The sequence below is a fragment of the Gopherus flavomarginatus genome, chromosome 2, assembly GCF_025201925.1.
Source record: "Gopherus flavomarginatus isolate rGopFla2 chromosome 2, rGopFla2.mat.asm, whole genome shotgun sequence".
Taxonomy (NCBI): Eukaryota; Metazoa; Chordata; order Testudines; family Testudinidae; genus Gopherus; species Gopherus flavomarginatus.
Window position 1 is genome coordinate 9,051,482 of NC_066618.1, and position 20,505 is coordinate 9,071,986.

The 20,505-nt window shown below is 40.7% G+C and overlaps 2 protein-coding genes across 51 annotated transcripts in view; one reads left to right on the forward strand and one right to left on the reverse strand.

The window, feature by feature from the left end:
• The window catches only part of LOC127045875 (5-beta-cholestane-3-alpha,7-alpha-diol 12-alpha-hydroxylase), a 331,656-nt gene that overhangs the window by 249,650 nt on the left and 61,501 nt on the right, over positions 1-20,505 (reverse strand). The gene's annotated exons all lie outside the window — the stretch shown is intronic.
• The window catches only part of OBSCN (obscurin, cytoskeletal calmodulin and titin-interacting RhoGEF), a 301,886-nt gene that overhangs the window by 239,048 nt on the left and 42,333 nt on the right, over positions 1-20,505 (forward strand). For all 50 annotated transcript variants that reach the window (XM_050942340.1, XM_050942350.1, XM_050942329.1 and 47 more), the window contains 2 exons: positions 13,742-13,981; positions 16,299-16,431. In XM_050942340.1, the coding sequence (XP_050798297.1) occupies positions 13,742-13,981; positions 16,299-16,431 (373 nt within the window). The remainder of the gene's footprint in view (positions 1-13,741; positions 13,982-16,298; positions 16,432-20,505) is intronic.

The window sequence follows — 20,505 nt, forward strand, 5'->3', positions numbered from 1 at the left end:
ATGAAAATCTCTATTAGCTTTTGAAACATTATACCACTTTGCTTTTCCTTTTTTATTAAATCTCTAACTTAAAAAAAATCTTTGATTAATCTATCCTATCTGAAATCTTTATGTAGTCACCTCTAAGCAGTATTTTATACTGGGGGCATAGATAGAGAGCTATACAGAGTAAAAGCAGCAAAGAGTCCTGTGGCACCTTATAGACTAGCATTTCGTGGGTGAATATTCACCCACGAAAGCTCATGCTCCAAAACGTCTGTTAGTCTATAAGGTGCCACAGGACTCTTTGCTGCTTTTACAGATTCAGACTAACACGGCTACCCCTCTGATACTATACAGAGTTAATATGCATGGATGGAGCAGACATATTCATGCTGTAGGCATATAGATGGACTCTCATTTTGTGGGGCTTTTTTGTGCTAGTTTTCTATAATGATTTTTTTTTCATTTTGATAACTTTGGATCTTTAATCCAGTTTGCAGAAGCCTGAAAACTGACTGATTATTTAGTCCAGGAAACTCCTTTTCCAGAAACATGACAATCATAGGTCAAAGGATTCCAGCTCTGCTGAATATTCCCTGCAGAGACAGATTTTGATCTCTCACATGGTATCTTGCAGAAGTTTTGATTTTCCAAAGACAAATGCCAGGATATCAAGGTGGAAAAAACAGTTCCTTTCGTTTTATAACATTGTCTCCATAAGAATCCACATCAGCTCAAAACCATTCCTTGCATAGGCAACATTGGGAATCCCCAGTACTGATCAGAGACGCTAAGGATAACACTGCAGATAACCACAGAAAGCATGGATGGGATGATACATGTGTTTTTTCACTCAAGTTTCTCTTGATTAACTTAACAAAGTTAATTTAATCATTTCAGCTTTTGCCTTTCTTTAACCCCATGCTGTTCATACTGTTTTCTTTGTAGTCACTGAACAAGAGACTAAAGTGCCCAAGAAAACCATCATCATGTAAGTGTTTTTTTTTTAACAGTCATGTTTTGACTTGCTGCCTACGCATGATCCAATAACAAGCCTGTGTTTATTGGCCGTGCAAGTGTGTCCATTCCCATCCCATCCGAATTCTGGGTATTTTGTGTTATAAAATGTAACAACCTGAAAAATGTTCCCATCCCTCTCAAAAAGCAGGAACGCTAGCGTTTAGACTCAGTCTGGGCCAAATTCTTCCTTCAGCTATATGAGCACAGATCCCACTGACGTCAGTGGAAATTGCACATGAGTTTGAGAAGGTAGAATCTGGCTCAATAACATAAGATGTGACATTATTAGAAGCAAGTTCATGGCTTGGACATGAAAGCAGATACTAATAATTGAATTCTTTGTACCTTGTTAAATTATGATGAGCTTGTATGAAACATCAGCTGAAATATACATATAAACAAAAGCTGAATGCCACCTTTTATTTGTTTTATTATTCTTGTATATTCTCATAGACTCATAGACTCTAGGACTGGAAGGGACCTCGAGAGGTCATCAAGTCCAGTCCCCTGCCCTCATGGCAGGACCAAATACTGTCTAGACCATCCCTAATAGACATTTATCTAACCTACTCTTAAATATCTCCAGAGATGGAGATTCCACAACTTCCCTAGGCAATCTATTCCAGTGTTTAACTACCCCTGACAGTTAGGAACTTTTTCCTAATGTCCAACCTAAATCTCCCTTGCTGCAGTTTAAGCCCATTGCTTCTTGTTCTATCATTGGAGGCTAAGGTGAACAAGTTTTCTCCCTCCTCCTGATGACACCCTTTTAGATACCTGAAAACTGCTATCATGTCCCCTCTCAGTCTTCTCTTTTCCAAACTAAACAAACCCAATTCCTTCAGCCTTCCTTCATAGGTCATGTTCTCAAGACCTTTAATCATTCTTGTTGCTCTTCTCTGGACCCTCTCCAATTTCTCCACATCTTTCTTGAAATGCGGTGCCCAGAACTGGACACAATACTCCAGTTGAGGCCTAACCAGCGCAGAGTAAAGCGGAAGAATGACTTCTCGTGTCTTGTTTACAACACACCTGTTAATGCATCCCAGAATCATGTTTGCTTTTTTTACAACAGTATCACACTGTTGACTCATATTAAGCTTGTGGTCTACTATGACCCCTAGATCTCTTTCTGCCATACTCCTTCCTAGACAGTCTTTTCCCATTCTGTATGTGTGAAACTGATTGTTCCTTCCTAAGTGGAGCACTTTGCATTTATCTTTATTGAACTTCATCCTGTTTACCTCAGACCATTTCTCCAATTTGTTCAGATCATTTTGAATTTTGACCCTGTCCTCCAAAGCAGTTGCAATCCCTCCCAGTTTGGTATTGTCCGCAAACTTAATAAGCGTACTTTCTATGCCAACATCTAAATAGTTGATGAAGATATTGAACAGAGCCGGTCCCAAAACAGACCCCTGTGGAACCCCACTTGTTATACCTTTCCAGCAGGATTGGGAGCCATTAATAACTACTCTCTGAATACGGTTATCCAGCCAGTTATGCACCCACCTTATAGTAGCCCCATCTAAATTGTACTTTCCTAGTTTATCTATAAGAATATCATGCGAGACCGTATCAAATGCCTTACTAAAGTCTAGGTATATCACATCCACCGCTTCTCCCTTATCCACAAGGCTCGTTATCCTATCAAAGAACGCTATCAGATTAGTTTGACACGATTTGTTCTTTACAAATCCATGCTGGCTATTCCCTATCACCTTACCACCTTCCAAGTGTTTGCAGATGATTTCTTTAATTACTTGCTCCATTATCTTCCCTGGCACAGAAGTTAAACTAACTGGTCCGTAGTTTCCTGGGTTGTTTTTATTTCCCTTTTTATAAATGGGCACTATATTTGCCCTTTTCCAGTCTTCTGGAATCTCCCCCGTCTCCCATGATTTCCCAAAGATAATAGCTAGAGGCTCAGATACCTCCTCTATTAACTCCTTGAGTATTCTAGGATGCATTTCATCAGGCCCTGGTAACTTGCAGGCATCTAACTTTTCTAAGTGATTTTTTACTTGCTCTTTTTTTATTTTATCTTCTAAACCTACCCTCTTCCCGTAAGCATTCACTATATTGGACATTCCCTCAGACTTCTCAGTGAAGACTGAAACAAAGAAGTCATTAAGCATCTCTGCCATTTCCAAGTCTCTCGTTACTGTTTCCCCCTCCTCACTGAGCAGTGGGCCTACCCTTATAGTCTTCTATTCATTTATATAGCACATTGAGTACCAGTGGCTCCATGTAGGTGTGTAAGACAACAGATCTGGGCACCTAAGAGTCTTCAAACTAAATAGCCAATAGACAGACATGGGTAAAGTGGGGAAGAGGTGCTGCCTTCTGCTGTTTTCCTTTGACCTCAGTGGCAGCTAGATTGGGCTCTTTGGGCAGTGGTGCTAAAATTTTACTTCTGCAAGGAGCAGAACCCCTAGCATTACTGTCCATACCAAATGGTTGTGTGCTGTGTGTAAAATACCAGTGGGTTACTAGAGATTATCCAAGACACAGTTTTAGATAACAGATTCAGAAGTAGCCCAAGAAAAGGAGTCCTTGTTGCTCTTCCAGGGATTGCTCGGCGTCAGGCCATGCAACAGTTTAAAGTTTAAAGCTTTTACCTTTGTGAGCCTCTGCTGCACTATATCAGCAGACAGAAGGACAAAGCATTTTGTTTTGGATTTCTTCTCAGTCATCTGGTGATGTCAGCAATCTTGTTCTAGTTCTCTCCTTTTTAGATTGTCTTCTCATTCTCTCCAGCAGTAATACACTTTGTTAAATATTATTCCACCAACACAAAATGCCATTCAGTAAACTGATTACTAAGGTCCTGATAAGTAAATTGTACAGAGAATACTGTGTTAAACCTCAGGGCTTGACCCAACGCTTAATGAAGCCTTCAATGGGAGATGAGTCATGCCCTAAGTATGTATCTATGAGGATGGCAATGTTCAAACTTTACCAACATGGAGCAAGTTAATGCATAAATTTGTGACAGCAGGCCCATCTTGCTATAGACTGAGGCGTGGAACTGCCATGTGTAGCTGGGGGGTGAGGCTGAAAATATGAATTCATACTCATTCCTTCCTGGGTCCAGTCCTCTTTATTTATCTTTCAGTTGCTTCCTTTTCGGCCTCTGGCTCTGCGCTCGATGTTAGAGGCTGTATCTCAATGAAAAACAAACTTGGCTTTGTCTCTCCTGTTTCCCCTGAACCAGCCACCTCTACATTTGGGGCTGAGACTCTTTAAACCCAGGCTGTTGTGCTATCTGAATGTACATTTTTACATGTGGCTTTCCTTGTGGCTTTTTCAATGTTACGTCTACAGGAAAAAGTCAGGGGAAAAGGACTGATTTGTTTGAGAAGTCTGGGGGAAGCTGATAATTATCCCAATCTGTACTGCAGCATGTTTAAGGTCAGATTCTGCCCTGGGATAGGTGCATCCCATTGACATCAGTGTGTATGTATCCAAGTGCAGATAATATAGACCTCAATGTGCAGGAGTCCCTGTTGTTCTGGGCACCTCACCGTACCTACAGCAAAGCCGGTAAATTATTTGAGAAATAGTGAACATGCATTATGGGCCTGATCCTGTACTTTGTAGGTAAAACTCACACTGAGGGTAGGATCAGGTTTCGTGCAGTATGCTAGCCAATCATCATTTTTACTGTAAAAATAAAGAGAAAAATAAATGCGCGCACACGCACACACGGCAAGAGGGAATACTAATGTCTTGGCATGAATAGCTTCTTCAGGAAATATTTCAACTGTCTTTCCTTTCCTTGACTTCCCCCTTGTGCTTAATGATCTTCTAACACTGCTTTTGTGTGTGTGAAAATGCAGATCTGTGATCCATGCTGTTGATTGATAGGTAAACAAACCTTTTCTTTGTGACCATTCATTTTAAGCTACAAAAAGAGAGAATACATTTATAAATAAAAGGTGAATTCCTGACCCTGTTGAAGTCAATGGGATATTTGTCATTGACTTCACTGGTTCCAGGATTTCACCCAAGAAGACTGGATCAGGGAAAATGGGTTGAGTGCCTTTTGGGGATCTTTGAATGAAACTGCTATATGACTGCAAAGTAACACTGTTACTGTTCTAAGAAAATCATTGATACTAGTCAGTGAAGCAGCATGCAATATAGCAGGCATCTAAAGAGAGCTCCTTAGCTGGACATACTCAATGTGCTTCTGTGCACTCCAAGTGTGAATGGATTTGGAAACAATTTGGATGGGACAGTGCAGAGCTCTCTCGACAGAAAACCTGATTCTGAAAGAGAGTTGAGTATGTGTGTGTCCCTCTGAAACTTAAATGCTCACAAAACTGAGTGCTCACAAAACTAACTCCACCTTGGTGGCTTTGTCCACAATGGGTGTATGCTGAGGGAATGTGGATCCCAGAATGATTTTTTGCTTCATGCAAACTCCATTTCAACCATTTTTATCATCAGAGAGGAAACGATAACAACTGTGGTGAAGACCCCAAGGCAAAAGCGAAAGACATCTCCTGCCCGTCCTCCTTCAGGTTACTCTCTCTCCCGCTCTCCAAGATCAGAGCTGCTGACCCCAGAGCCAGTTTATGTGACAAAGGTCAGGCAGCCTATACATAGGCATGACCCAGAGGCCACACGGAAGACTGTCATCCCTACGCTCTTTGTGACAGAGCCAGAGGACAGACAAGGAGCGGCAGCTAGAGCTGTTGTCGTAGAAACCAAGGTGGAAGATCAAAAACCCAAATGGGTCGAAGTGGAGGAAATAATAGAATTCAAGGTGAAAAAATCACCCAAGCCTACAAAGAAAAGAGGAGCTTCCCCAGCAAAGCCAGAAAAAGATGATTCAGGAGTATTGACATTCACTATGCCTGGCCCAAGACCTAGGCGTTCCTCTGAAGATGACCCAAACACAAACAACTCCAACAATAAATTAGTGGAGCAAGCCAAGTCTTCCCTGCCTAGAGACAGTCTTTCAGATGTCGACATTCCGACTCTTGCATATGGAGCTGACCAGGAAGGAGCTCCAGTCAACAGTGAAGAAGACATAAGTTCTCAGTGTGGGTCTGAACAGTTAGGAAGTAGTTCATTCATTGACTATGGGACTGACGGAAAGAGCTGCATGCAGGAAGCAAGCAGTGACGATGTTTCAGAAGATACTTCCCCACTGCTTGCCTGTGTGGGTCAACCCTTTGTCTTTAGCTTGGAGACAGCTGATACAGGTGAGCCTGACCTTCCACCTTCACCGGTGAGCCAAGGGGGTAAGGAAGAAGCTGATGAGTTAAATAAGTCTTGGACTGCTGAAGGGGGTGTACCTGACACAGTACAAGATGAGGATCTTCCAGAGGAAGATAGTGTTATAATTGATGAGCCAGAGGAGCTAGAGATGGATGACATTGGCAACCGAGATCCGAAAATCCTGACCCACAATGGAAAAGTGCTAACTCTGGAAGACCTTGAAGATTACTTTCCTGAGGAAGGTGAGACCTATGGATGTGATGATCAGAACTATACAGAAGACAAACCCTGTGAGATCTCTGTGCTCCAGACAGAAATTAATGAACCAACGGTGGGGAAGCCTGTGTTGCTAAATCTCGGGAGACCTGTTGTTCCTAAACCAAGGCAAAGCTTTTTCAGCAAGTTCAAGGAGCACCGTCCTGAAGGAATGTTCATGACCGCATCCAGAGTAACAGGAGCGCAGTCCGTGGGTCCATCTAACATTTCTTTCCATGTGAGTGAGACATGCACTGCAGCAGCCACCCCTGGTGTGCATGCAGCAGCAGCAGCAGCCTCACCTGGACCTTCCTTCAAACTGAAACCGTCTTTCTGTACTGGAGTCCAGCTGTCAGCAGACAACGGACAGTCCAGCTTTAAAACTGAAGTTTCCACAAGAACCCTCAGCTATGGAACTATCGGCGAGCCTGTTATGTTGCACATCAGCACGGAAGACCCCTCCCAAAGCTGAGCAGATACAAACAGCATTCTTAAAATCAAATAAAAAAATACATAAACAAACAAACAAACCAAAACGTTCTAGGACGGGTGAAATTGGTGGTGAGAATTAAAGGGAAACACCTAAAAGAAAAATACCTGAAGGAAAACGTATAGACTGTGATATGTAGAGCTTTTCCAGTCTTAAAGGGAACACTTCTATCAGTTCAGTTTATAATTGATGCTAGTGAAAGCATATCATTCCATAGAGAAATGGTGAGAGGCAGGTTCAGTAAGTGACCTGCCTCTCTACTTGTGACAAAAATATAAATAAGCAAGCACATTTTTCTTTGAGAGTTTAATAATTACTACTTCTCTCAGACTGCGAAGTCACTCAGTGGTGAGACATTTAAGGTATCTCAGCTTGGCAATACCTCCCAGCAATCAAGAGAAGGGAGGGTAGTTTCATGTAAGCATATCTTCTGTCACTGTACATGCCAGACAGCCAGCAAAAGCGTTTGCACTGCTTTACTTTTACTAAATGCTGATGGGACAAATTAGCTCTACCAAAAATGTGTTCATAAACCTTTTAGGACATGCAATCTGTTTAAATTATTATTATATATTTTCCACAGAGTGAAACCTATAGAAGGTACTACACTTTTTGGCAACACTACTGACTTATGATTTAAGAGATTGCTGAAACATTTTTGGTGAAATTCTGACCCTACCAAAGTCAATGGCAAAACTCCCATTGACTTCAACAGAGCCCAGTCTCACCCCTTGAGTACAACTGCATTCCACCTTTATTAAAAAAGGCCATCATTGTTAATCAACTACTTTTTGTTAATCTTTTAAGATGTATGCATTTCTATGGCTCTGCATTCTTTATTCAAGTTCAGTAACGCTATAAATCATCTAAATTATGATAGAGGTTTGCATTATCTAAACTTAAAAGGGTATTGATTAAAGGAATGGACAAGTTAATGCAATATCTATAATCCAGATTAAAAACGTGCAGAACCACAAATAAATTATTTCATAAATGAACAATTACTGTGTGAGTAGAATGGTTAATTATGTCTCCTGTACATGTTAATGGTTAAACTTCACCATTAGTGATTAAAGTTTCTTAATCTGCTAATGAAAATTTACCTATGAACCATACCAAAATTGCAGGAGTACTAATCCAATTAAAACCCTCTTCAAGAAACAACTGTTTAAAGAATACATTTGACAGAAATTCTGGGGGGTTGTGCTTCAAGTTTTTTATGGGATTTTAACGAACTATGCCATTTGAATACACTGTCGGTGCAAGATGTACCATTATACTGTAGCCGCTTTGGTTTAGCTATGTTGCAGAGGTCACCCTTTATCATAGACCGGTGTGTTTCTCTAGAGCTTTGACACAGAGATCTCAAATGCATGATGGTGGCTAATCCAGTAAGGGTATAATTCTGCAAGGTGCTGAGTGCCTCTGAGAGGTCTTGAGCACCCTCAGCTGTCACTAGCTTCAGTGAAAATTGATGTTGCATAGCACTTTCAGAAGGTACTCAGTTCCTTGATAAGACTGAGTTCTTAGAGCTAGGTTCTTGTCCCACTTGAAGTCAGTTAAAGTTTGCCATTGTTCTCAATGGATATGTCTACACTGCAATTAGAAAGCCACCCCTGGCCTGTGCCAGCTGACTCAAGGTTCGGGCTAAGCAGCTGTTTAACTGCAGTGTAGACGTTCAGGCTTGCCCGAGCTCTGGGCCCCTCACAGACTTGTAGTACCTGGGCTCCAGCCAGAGCCTGAATATCGACACCACAGTTAAACATCCCGTCAGCCTGAACCCCACAAACCTGAGTCAGTTGTCATGGGCCAGCCGTTAGTTTTTAAATGCAGTATAGACATACCAGTAGGACCAGGAATTGGCCCTGCATGTCTGACGTTGTCTATGTGACAGAAGATATGAGAAAAAGAAACAAAACCTTATGTAAGCTGAGTCACATAGTAATGTTGCTAGAAAAAACAATAATTTTTATCTGTATGGTACAGACCAGGATGTTAGAAGAATGCTAGAGATAGTTTGCTTGCTAATCATCTTGAAGAGGATTAAGTGAGTTTTCTCTTAGAACATCACAAGCCAATGTTTTCAGTCTTGATGTTACCTAATTAGATAATGTGAAACTTGATCCGGTGTTCTGCAGAGCACTGCCTAAGGAAAGGTACATCTAACTTTAAAAAGGTGCCTTCACAAAAATTACGATTCTTGTTTAAAGAGCTGAACCTGGAACATGTGATGGCTAAAATCAGTTCAGTAATTTAATGTTCTTTTTCATTTCAGTATCTAAAGGGTATATTTTGCACACAAACGTGCACTAAATTTTTGAAGTTTGAAAATTTCTCAGTGACTATAGGTGGTGAAAGAAATAAAACCTCTTTTATGGTACTATCATTTTTTCCATAACACCTCATTGGTTTATACTGTATATTTTATAATTAAGCTATACAATGGCTATATATTAGTTCTTCACTTATGAGAAATATTGCACTACTGTACATTGGAGAGTAACAGCAGGGGCGGCTCTAGGTATTTTGCCGCCCCAAGCATGGCAGGCAGGCTGCCTTCGGCGGCTTGCCTGCGGGAGGTCCCCGGTCCCGCGGATTCAGCGGCACGCCTGCGGGAGGTCCGCCGAAGTCGCAGGACCAGCAGACCCTCCGCAGGCATGCCGCCGAAGGCAACCTGCCTGCCACCCTCGTGGCGACCGGCAGAGCGCCCCCCCGGCTTGCTGCCCCAGGCACACGCTTGGCGTGCTGTTGTCTGGTGCTGCCCCTGAGTAACAGACATACATGGAGAGGAAATATTTCTGAACTGAAAATATTTCTATTTTATTGGGCCATATTCTGATCTCAGTTACTCTGATGCAAATCCAAAATAACTCCATTGAAGTCAAACTTACACAGCTGCAACTGTGAAAAGAATTTAGTCCATAGCCCTCTTTAAGCAGAAATAAAATAGATCTAGGTCTGTCAAGATATACAGTGGAGTTAATTTTCTCTTGACCTGGTTTTTGCTTAGTAATGACTTTATTAATGAAGTAGAGTTGCATTTCAAATGGTTGTAGCAAAGAAATACTTATATTTCTATTGATCAACCAAAAGTAAATTACATCTGTTTACATTTTCTTTGGAAATTTAAACAAAAAATATAAGTGAAAAAAGAATTGAAAATCCTGTCACGGTACTCTATTTATTAAAAAATGAAAAAAATATTAAAAGTCCTTTATGTTTATTTTCAAAGTATTTTCCTAGAGGTTAAAAAGTATGCTTGTAAGTGATTTAAAATTTGTAGATAACTAAGGATATGTGTGGGGGTTTATTTCCTGTAGATGAAGATATAACACTATATTAAAATTAACACAAAGAATGTTTTACTGCAATTCCCACAGGCAAAGGGTGTGAAAAAGTTGGAAACTTCAGTTTGTTTGAGAGACAAAAAGCTAAAATAAATCTAAGTCAATATATGTTATTAGCTGCTCTAGTGCATATCAATAAATGTCTTGCATCAGCTATCATTGATCTCACTTGCTTCCGTGTTTTTGTTTCTTCATGGTAACTGGTTCTCTCTTGAAGTTAACGAGAGTCCATGAACATCAGTGGCAGTTAGCTGGGACCCCAGCTGCACTCATGTATTTCAGGGCTACTGCACTTGAGTTGCAGAAGTGCTGAAGTATTGTGAGAGAGCCTGTTTTAGGGAGATTTTCACCCAGTTTTGTGAAGTGAAGAATTTTTGGGAACTTTGTGTCAGCATCTTGGGGGCTTCTCTAAGTTGAATTTGAACTTCAACATGTTTGAGCTACTGCCGTTCCTTATCAGGTTAAATGTACAGTGCGCTGAAAGGGACACATCAGGTTTAAGGTTTACAATAAATAGTTCAGGGTTTTACAACCAGGAAATTGAAGGTGCACTAAGGGTTTGTCTTCGCTGCATTGTTAGCTCTAGTTACGTGCACTAGAGTGAACTCTCTTGGGTCAGCCTCGCTGAAGTGAGAGCAGAACCCTCCTGCTGTGCAGAGTGTTTGTATTAGCAACACAGAGTAGACGAGTTCCCACTGCATTACTAGTCAGCAGCTCCCATGATTCAAGCAATATCTTAGGTCAGCTAGCTTAAGTGTAAAGCACCATTTAACTGGAGCTAGACACTTTTGGGTATTCATTGAAGTTAAGTTAGGGATAACACTCAAGCTATCCCTCAGGCTAACAGGGCAGTGAAGTAAGAAGATTTAAGCTTGTGCTGCTAAAGAATTGGGTACATTTTGTCTACAGTGTCCATTGTTTGTCTGATCATGTTTAATTATCCTTGTGAAATTAATCCTACTTAAATCAGAGAAAATTTTCTCCTAAAGGGACAATGTTCACCACTAAGTATATTTCACTCATTTCATAACAGTTCACTTACAGGTGGGTGCTGAAACCAACATTACACTAATTGGTGGGTAGTCTCAGAAATGGTGCTTCCAGATCAGTATTAATGCACACAGGTGAGGCAGTATGGTATGCAATCGAGGGGAGCTTGACTGTCCTGTGGGTAAACAGAGGGCTTCAGTCTCCAGGTCTGCAGGTCTAGCACCTTTCATCACCACTATTCTCACATGAAGAAAATTAAAAAGAAATTAAGAGGCGACACCATCAAAGAGGGCTGACCCAAGGTGGGACCTGCCTTTTTTTCTCCTGTAGGTTTGTGTGTAAAGTTCACGTTGCCCTATTGATTTCCAGTAAGAGGGGAAGGGAGCAGAATCAGACCAAAATCTACAGTGTTTCTTCTTCTGTGAATATGAAATGAAACACGTCCGCACTCCTGACCAATACTAAAAACAATTGAATTCATGGGCTGGGGGGAAATAAAACCATTTTTGAGGCTGGAACTCCCCATGAATGAAGCATAGAGAACTTCACAGGAAAAGATAGACTGAAGAAAATGACATTTTCCAGTGAGGATTCTATAGATGTAGACACTTGGTACAGTCCATTAGTGGTAAAGAGCTATTAATACTGGTGATACGACCATCTTGCTTTTAACACAGTTAATTTTTTCTCCATTCCACAGGAGTCATATTTATTGGTAAAAATATTTGCTGGTCCGATAAAACTAGTAATCGTATTTCCTACTTCATGCATGAGAACACTCTCTCTCTTTCTCTCACCCTGACCAGAAAGCAGTCCTTACACATTGACTCCAGTGGGCTTGTAGGATTGGCCCTTCCGTCATTTATAGAACATGCTGTGTAGGGTCTACATTGTGTAGTGACCAATCACGACTGATGCCTGGCATGCCTGTAAATTATTCTTTTTCACAGGTGCACCAGTTTCATAGGAACAGAATTTTTTAAAATTCTATTTTAAGGTGAGAAATATATTTAGAATAACAAAGTTATGAGCAACTGAAAATGGATGGCTCTAATAAAAACTGTTAGGCAACCTTAACATGGAGTAAATAATCATTTGGTTTGCATTGTTCATTTTACACTTGAGACATCCCACTGTGCCTTACAAAATGGGAGTCAAATTGCAGACACAGTGTCCAGCCTTCACCTGGGTTCATTGACCGACCTCTGGCAGATACCTGGGGGGTGGAAGAGCCTGTCCCTTTTTTTACACCTTGCAAACACTTGTACAGCTCGTCATACCCACAAAATCTCATAGATTTAAACTGAGTTAGATACTGATTGTGCTGTGACTGTGAAGGGAAACTCCACTATGTACTCAGCTGTTGCTCAGAGACTGAGCCTTGGGCTTGAGAACCAATTTAAATGAGTGAGAAAAATATTGGCTATTTTCAGAGATTTATACCTTCTGCCTATGTCTGTGAGCTCCTTGAGCCAGGCACCATGTCTTCCTCCATACTCTGCTGCCACTGAGTAAATAATCTCGTAGACCAGCCATCAGTAACAGAGAGACTTGGGTTCTACATTTCCTCTGAAGGGCTGCTCCACCACAGAGCCTCCCTTAAGTCCTGTGCTGCCCCGCGGTACTGCCCAGCCACTACAGTGTGCTGCACAGGCATGTTGCTTTAGAAACAAATCTAATAAAAATAAATTAAAAATAACTCTCAGATGTTCCTTAGTGCAAAGCCCACTGCTCGTCTCGGGTTTCCCTGAGGCAAATGGTAACATTAAATATGCTATCACGAGCTAAGAAATAATCAAAATATTGCATTGGGGACAGTTCCACATGCTCCCCAGCCATGCCCCTCTGAGTGTCATGGGGTAACAACATTGACACAAACCCTTATCACTCTCCTTCCTCTCCTCTCTCAATGCACAAGTCATCCTGTAACCCATTCACTCCTCCTTTCTCTCCATGCAAGAAACAAGTGGTATAGCTTTAATTTAAAATAATAGCTTCAGTTTTGTTGCACAAAACACCGTGTTAGCACAGGAGGTCAAGCCAGGTTTCCTTCTGTTGATCTGATTAACTTAACATGGTGTGTTTTTCCTCTCACTCATCCTCCCTAGGTTGAGTCACCAGTTTGGTCACCTTCACCACTATGTATCACCTAAATTCCGTCGCATCTGGTGAGAAGATGTGAGTGTACATAGTGTGTTGAGTCATTTTCAGCAGGATGAGCAGAGTCTACTGGACATTCATTGTGAAGTGTAGCTAGACTCCATCTTTCTGTAAATAAACATTTGCACATTAGCTCTCTACTGCAGAAGGCGGGGGGGGGGAAAACTTGAATGCAAATGTTTGCTCTGAATTACATTGTGGGTCGATCGATACTGAACTTTTCTTTTTATTCTGAAGAGAGAAAAGCTGTTCTTCTTGTCTGTAGGAGAGGTCTCACCACAGTCAGAGCTGGAGAATTCTGTCCGGGCCTCACTTGAACGTGCAGATAAAGAGATAAAGATGGCCCTGAAGAAACTCGTCGATTCCACATCACTGCACGTGACTCTTCCTCCGAGCATGAGAGGAAAGGCTGGTGGCTTTGGCGTTCTTGAGTCCACAGTTTCAGATACAGAAAATAGACATCCTGTGATAGTTCATGAAGTCAGCACGCAAACCCAAAGTGCTGGTAGGTTTGGGCTGAGTTTGGGAAATGTCCCATGGATGTTAGACACAAATGTTGCCCAGACCAAAAAATGAAGCTCTTCTCAATTCTGTATTTCTTTGTGTTCTAAACAGAGAGGGGTCCAAGATACAAAATTCATTCACCACAAATTGTGGAGGTATCCAGACCAGGGCTCATGATGTAATTGGGGGGCATTTGCAAATTTGGATCTGAAGCTGAGTTTGGACTTTGAATGTCCCCAAAGTTCATGGATGGGGGATGGTTCCATGTCTGAGGTTTTAGTGTGGGGTCATCTTGAATTTTAGACCCTGAATATATTATTTGTTTATGTTTACTGAGTGTCATAAACAACATGGTGATTCAGGCCTTTCTACCTGACATGCCTTGGCTAAGCGCTACAGACTTTTTAGGCTAGAAGGATATTAAGGATTTATTTGCATTTGATTTACATTGTAGCCCTAATGGAATTTGGGGCATTTTCTTCATGAGTAAAAATAATGCTCTGTATAACTAGAGTCAATTTATGTCTTGCACAGGAAACAAAAGCTTTCATGTTCATGTTACTGTATGTTATTTTAAAAAAATGGTAAATACATTTCACTTCTTAAATCTTGTAAAGAGCCTGGTGAATACTACAGCCCTTTCATTCTTCAGCTTTACTAGCTGCCATAATAACTAGAGAACCGTTTTGTGTAACCCATTGTCATTTTGTGTCAAGTCATCATAATTGTTCTTAATCCAGTGTGATCTTAAAGGGACACTGTCAAGTAGCTTTCAGTCCCCAAATCTAGATTTTTGTTAAAAAAATATTTTGTTACACAACATAATGAGCGTGCAAACATTTCATGGAATCAAACAAAATAAATTACATGAAAATGTTTGGGTACTACTTATTCAAAGTCTTTCCTCTGCAGTGTTGGAAACCCAAAACAGTAGCATTCTGCCAATGCAGGAGAACCAAAAAAATGATTATAAGCAGAAAGTGAAACAGAATAGTTGAGTTCCTTGACAGTAACTCAGGGAAGTGCAAAGAAGGAAACCAGCAGCATATAAAGGTGAAAAAGTAAATTAAGTATTTTTAAAGTTCTTTCATTTTCAATGACTTAAGACATTGTTAACATGAGTGTGTGTTTTTTAGAAATAGATGCTTATTATTTTGACGTGTCCCTTTGATCACCTGATTTTGAATAAGAACAAGAAGGCAAATATTTCAATAGCACTGGTAGTAAGAAAGCACTGAATGAAGCTCCTACTCATCGACGAACTGTGGTCTTCTGTTGGATGCCATTATATAACGGTGCGCTCTAGTAAAGCTGCCCAGTTAGCTTACTAGGAAGAGTCACTTCTCTTTCCAATACAAGCCATCACTAATGGTCTCCCAGCCACCCTACCAAAGAATGACAATGTTTCTCTTCCTCTGCACTTTGCACACTTCCATTGCACACAGGAGATGGCATTCTTCACCCTTATAGGTAACCCTGATGGTATGTATCACGAGGTGATTAGTTTTTGCTGGAATAGACTATCAAGCCCATTTTGGAGGAAACACCTTGATTAAAGACCCACCCATCTTTTCATTTCATAATATTTCTGGTAAAGAGATTCTGGACCTGATTCTGCTCCCACTCCTAGCAGTGTAAATGAGGAGAACTTCCATTGAAGTCAATGGAGTTATAACAATGTAAAAGGTGTGACATCAGAACTAGGCCTTCTTTACAGTAGTAGCACATATTATGGCCTGATCTTTTATCTCCCTTGCACTGGTTTTACATCAGTATAATCCTATTGACTTCATTGGAGCTACTTCTGATTTACAGCAATGTGAGTAGATAATCAGTCCCGTAATTGTTGGTGTACCCTAGTAATGGAAGCATTGAAATTTATCAAGAGTCAAAATTTGTCATTTTCATTCAATCTGCAAGCTGGAGGACAAACTCAGCTGACTATTTCCCTTAAATGTATGTAATTGATCAACTTGTTTGCTTCACCCATGCTGGAGTTTTTTTCATTTCTATTTAAATTTTCTTTGTACCTTTCCTATTCATGCCTGAGTGTTTGCTCACAACAAAAATCTTGATGCTTTTGCCCAGTCAGCCATATTCGAACGTAGATAATTTTTATTTCACTGAGAACACTTCATTTCACATAGTCCTCTGAAAAGGGCCAAATTCTCCTCTTAGTTATGGTGAGTGAACCTCACTGAAGTCTGATGGGTTATTCTGCTGGAACTCAGAGCAGAAATTGATCTCAAAGATACACCCTTGGTTTCAGCCGTGCTCTCTTATGTAACTAGTCTAACAGGTCCTGTTTTCACTGTCAGGCAAAGAGCAAGACAGCACTGGGAAAATTCCAGATGAGAAACTGAGTGAAACAAAGTCAAGCCCAACCACTTCGCAAAAAGAGACGACTTCTAGTGCCGCAGGAGGTCAGGAACGCACTATTCCCATTACCAGGTAAGTGTAAATGTCATGACGCTCAGAGCGTTGAATGGAATTCTGAATGTGTCTTTGTCCTTGAAAAAACTGCCCTACAATGCAGTTCTCACTAATGTTGTAGTTAGTAGCTTGCACTGAACTGAGTAGATTTAACATAAGAATGACTGTACTGGGTCAGATCAATGGTCCATCTAACCCAGTATCCTGTCTTCCGACACTGGCCAATGTCAGATACTTCACAGGCAATGAACAGAACAGGGCAATTATTGAGTGATCCATCCCCAGTCATCCAGTCCCAGTTTCCGGCAGTCCCAGGTTTAGGGACATCCAGAGCATAGAATTGCGTCCCTGACCATCTTTGGTAATAGCCATTGGTGGACCTATCCTCCATGAACTTATCTTATTCTTTTTTGAACCCAGTTATACTTTTGGCCTCCACAACATCCCTTGGCAACAAGTTCCACGGGTTGACTGTGTGTCGTGTGAAGTAGTTACTTGTTTGTTTTACAACTGCAGCCCATTGATTTCATCAGGTGAACCCTGGTTCATGTGTTATGTGAAGGAGTAAATTGCACTTCCTTATTCACTGTCTCCACATCATTCATGATTTTATAGACCTCTGTCATATCTCTCCCTCCCCCCATCTCTGTTCTAAACTGAACTGTCCCAGTCTTTTTAGTCTCTCCTCTTATGGAAGTTGTTCCGTACCTGTAATCATTTTTGTTGTCCTTCTCTGTACCTTTTCCAATTCTAATAGATCTTTTTCAAAATGGGGTGATCAGAGCTGCACGTCGTATTCAAGGTGTGGCTGTCCCATGGATTTATACAGAGGCATATCACAATGTTTTCTGTTTTATAATCTATCCCTTTTCTAATAGTTGCTAACATTCTCTTACCTTTTTGACTCTGTGTTCTCATTTTTGAGGGGTAACAGCTAATGTACAACTCATTATTTTGTATATGTAGTTGGGATTATGCTTTCCAATGTGCATTACTTTTCACTTACAAATATTGAATTTCACCAGCCATTTTGTTGTCCAGTCACCCAGTTTAGTGAGATCCCTTTGTAACTCTTCACAATCAGATGTGAACTTAATTATCTTGATTAATTTTGTATCATATGCAAATTTTCCCACCTCTTTGTTCGCCCCCTTTTCCATTTATTAATATGTTGAACAGTATGGGTCCCAGTACAGATCCCCTTGGGTACACCACTATTTACCTCTCTCAATTCTGAAAACTGGCCATCTATTCCTACCCTTTGTTTGCTGTCTTCTAACCAGTTACTGATCCATGGGAGGACTGTCCCTCTTACCCCATGACTGCTTACTTTGCTTATGAGCCTTTTTGAAGGACCTTGTCAAAGGTTTTCTGAAAGTCCAAGTACACTATGTCAACTGGATCACCTTTGTCCACATGTTTGTTGTTTCCCTGAAAGAATTCTAATAGAGTGGTGAGTCTTGATTTCCTTTTGCAAAAGCCATGTTGACTCTTCTCCAACATACAGTATTCGTATATATGTGATAATTTTGTTCTTTACTATAATTTCAACCAACTTGCCTAGTATTGAATTTAGCTGTACTGGCATGCTAGGATCATACCAGTCTTATTTTAAAATCAGCATTACATTACTATCCTGTAGTCATCTGGTTGGCTGTTTTAAGCATAGGTTACATACCACAGTTAGTAGTTCTACAATTTTGTATCTGAATTCCTTCAGAACTCTTGGGTGAATACCATCTGGTTCTTGTGATTTATTACTGTTTAATATATCAATTTGTTCCAAGACCTCCTCCTACTGACATCTCAATGTGGGACAGTTCCTCAGATTTATCACCTAAAAAGAATGGCTCAGATGTGGGAATCTCCCTCATATCTTTTGCAATGAAGACTCATGCAAAAAATTCATTTAGCTTCTCTGCAATGGCCTTATCTTCCTCAAGTGCTTTTTTAGCACCTCTGTTATCCAGTGGCCCCAGTGATTGTTTGGCGGGCTTCCTGCTTCTGATATACTTTAAAAAAATTGCTGTTAGTTTGAGTGTCTTTTGCTAGTTGTTCTTCAAATTCTTTTTTTGGCTTACCTAATTATGTTTTTATACTTGCAAGAGTTTGTACTCCTTTCTATTTTTCCCAGTAGGATTTGACTTCCAGTTATTAACCACGTCTTCTACTCTCTTGGTTAGACCCAGTGTCACTTTTTTGGTCCTCTGGCTTTTTTTTTTTTTTCATTTTGGGTATACATATAGTTTGAACCTCTATCGTGATGTTTTAAAATACACTGCTACCCCGATATAACACGACCTGACATAACACAAATTCGGATATAACGCAGTAAAGCAGCGCTTTGGGGGGGGCGGGGCTGTGCACTCCGGTTCGATATAACCCAGTTTCACCTATGACACGGTAAGATTTTTTGGCTCCCGAGGACAGTGTTATATCGAGGTAGAAGTGTAGCTTACATGCATCTTGCAGGCATTTCACTCTTGTAACTGTTCTTTTTAGTTTCTATTTTACTAGCATCCTCATTTTTGTGTAGTTCCCCTTTTTGAAGTTAAATTCTGCTGTGATGGGTTTCTTTGGTAGTTTTCTCCCTGAAAGGATGTTAAATTTAATTACATTATGGTTGATATTACTGAGTGATTCAGATATATTCACCTCTTGGATCAGATCCTGTGCACCACTTAGGACTGAATCAAGAATTGCCTCTCCCCTTGTGGATTCCAGGACTAGCTGCTCTGCGAAACAATCATTAATGGTGTATAAAAATTTTATCTCTGCATCCTTCCTGAGGTAACCTGTATAGACAATATGGGGGTAATTGAAATCTCCAATTAGTACTGAATTTTCTGTTTTTGTTTCTTTAATCTCCCTGAGCATTTCACAGTCACCGTCATCATTCTGGTCAGATGGTCAGTAGTATATTCCTATGGCCATGCTGTAATTATTCAAGCATAGAATTTCTATCTGTAGACATTCTGTGGTACAGTTGGATTCATTTAAGATCTTTACTATATTTGACTCTGTTTTCTTTTATGTCTAGGGGCCACTTCCCCTCCAGTGTGACCAACCCTACCATTCCTATGTATTTTACATCCTGGTATTATTCTGTCCCATTGATTATCACAGTTCTACCAAATTTATGTGATGCCCGTTATATCAATATCTTCATTTAATATGAGGCATTCAAGTTTGTCCATCTTAGTGTTTAGACATCTAGCATTTGTAAACTAGCACTTATAAAATTTGTCAATATTTAGTTATTTGCCTCATGCAATTTAATTGAATGGGACGCTCTTTGTTTGACTTTCTCTTCAGTTCCTACCTGTACTTTATTAACTTCTATCCTCTCCTCTTTAGTAGGCTATAGAGCAGGGGTCAGCAACCTTCAATACGCAGCCCATCAGGGTAATCCACTGGTGGGATGCAAGACATTTTGTTTACATTGACTGTTTGCAGACACGCCCCCCTGCAGCTCCCAGTGGCCGTGGCTTGCCATTCTCGGCCAACTGGAGCTGCAGGAAACAGCCTAAATTTGGTCTCCAGGTTCTCTCCTCCTATGTTTCCCTTTTTCATTGGTACCTACATGTACCACAACCACTGGCTTTGTCCCAGCACCACACATAAGTCTTTCCAAATGTCTTGAGAGGTCCCCAGTCTTCACACAAGCAGGCAATTTACCATGCCGTTCTCCTGGTCATCACCCAACTAGAGAGTATAGATATTTCTAATAATCGAATCCCCCATTACTGTTACTGGGGTTTAGTATGATCTTTAAAGTGTTGTGCAAGTTTGTCATATGTCAACAAGACAGAGGAGAGTGGAGAGGTACACTACACGGGGAGTAATTAAGTCCCCAAATCAAAACTATCCTGGAATCTGTTTTAAGTAAATATTGATCTCACTGGTAGTTAAACACCCAAAACAATGGCAAGATATAATCCTAAAAGGCTGTATTATCCCTTCTGTTTCATGCATGTGAAATTCGTTGCTTGTATTTGGAGACATGAATGCACATTGCAGGCAGGGGTGGCTCTAGGCATTTTGCCGGCCCAAGCATGGCAGGCAGGCTGCCTTCAGCGGCTTGCCTGCGGA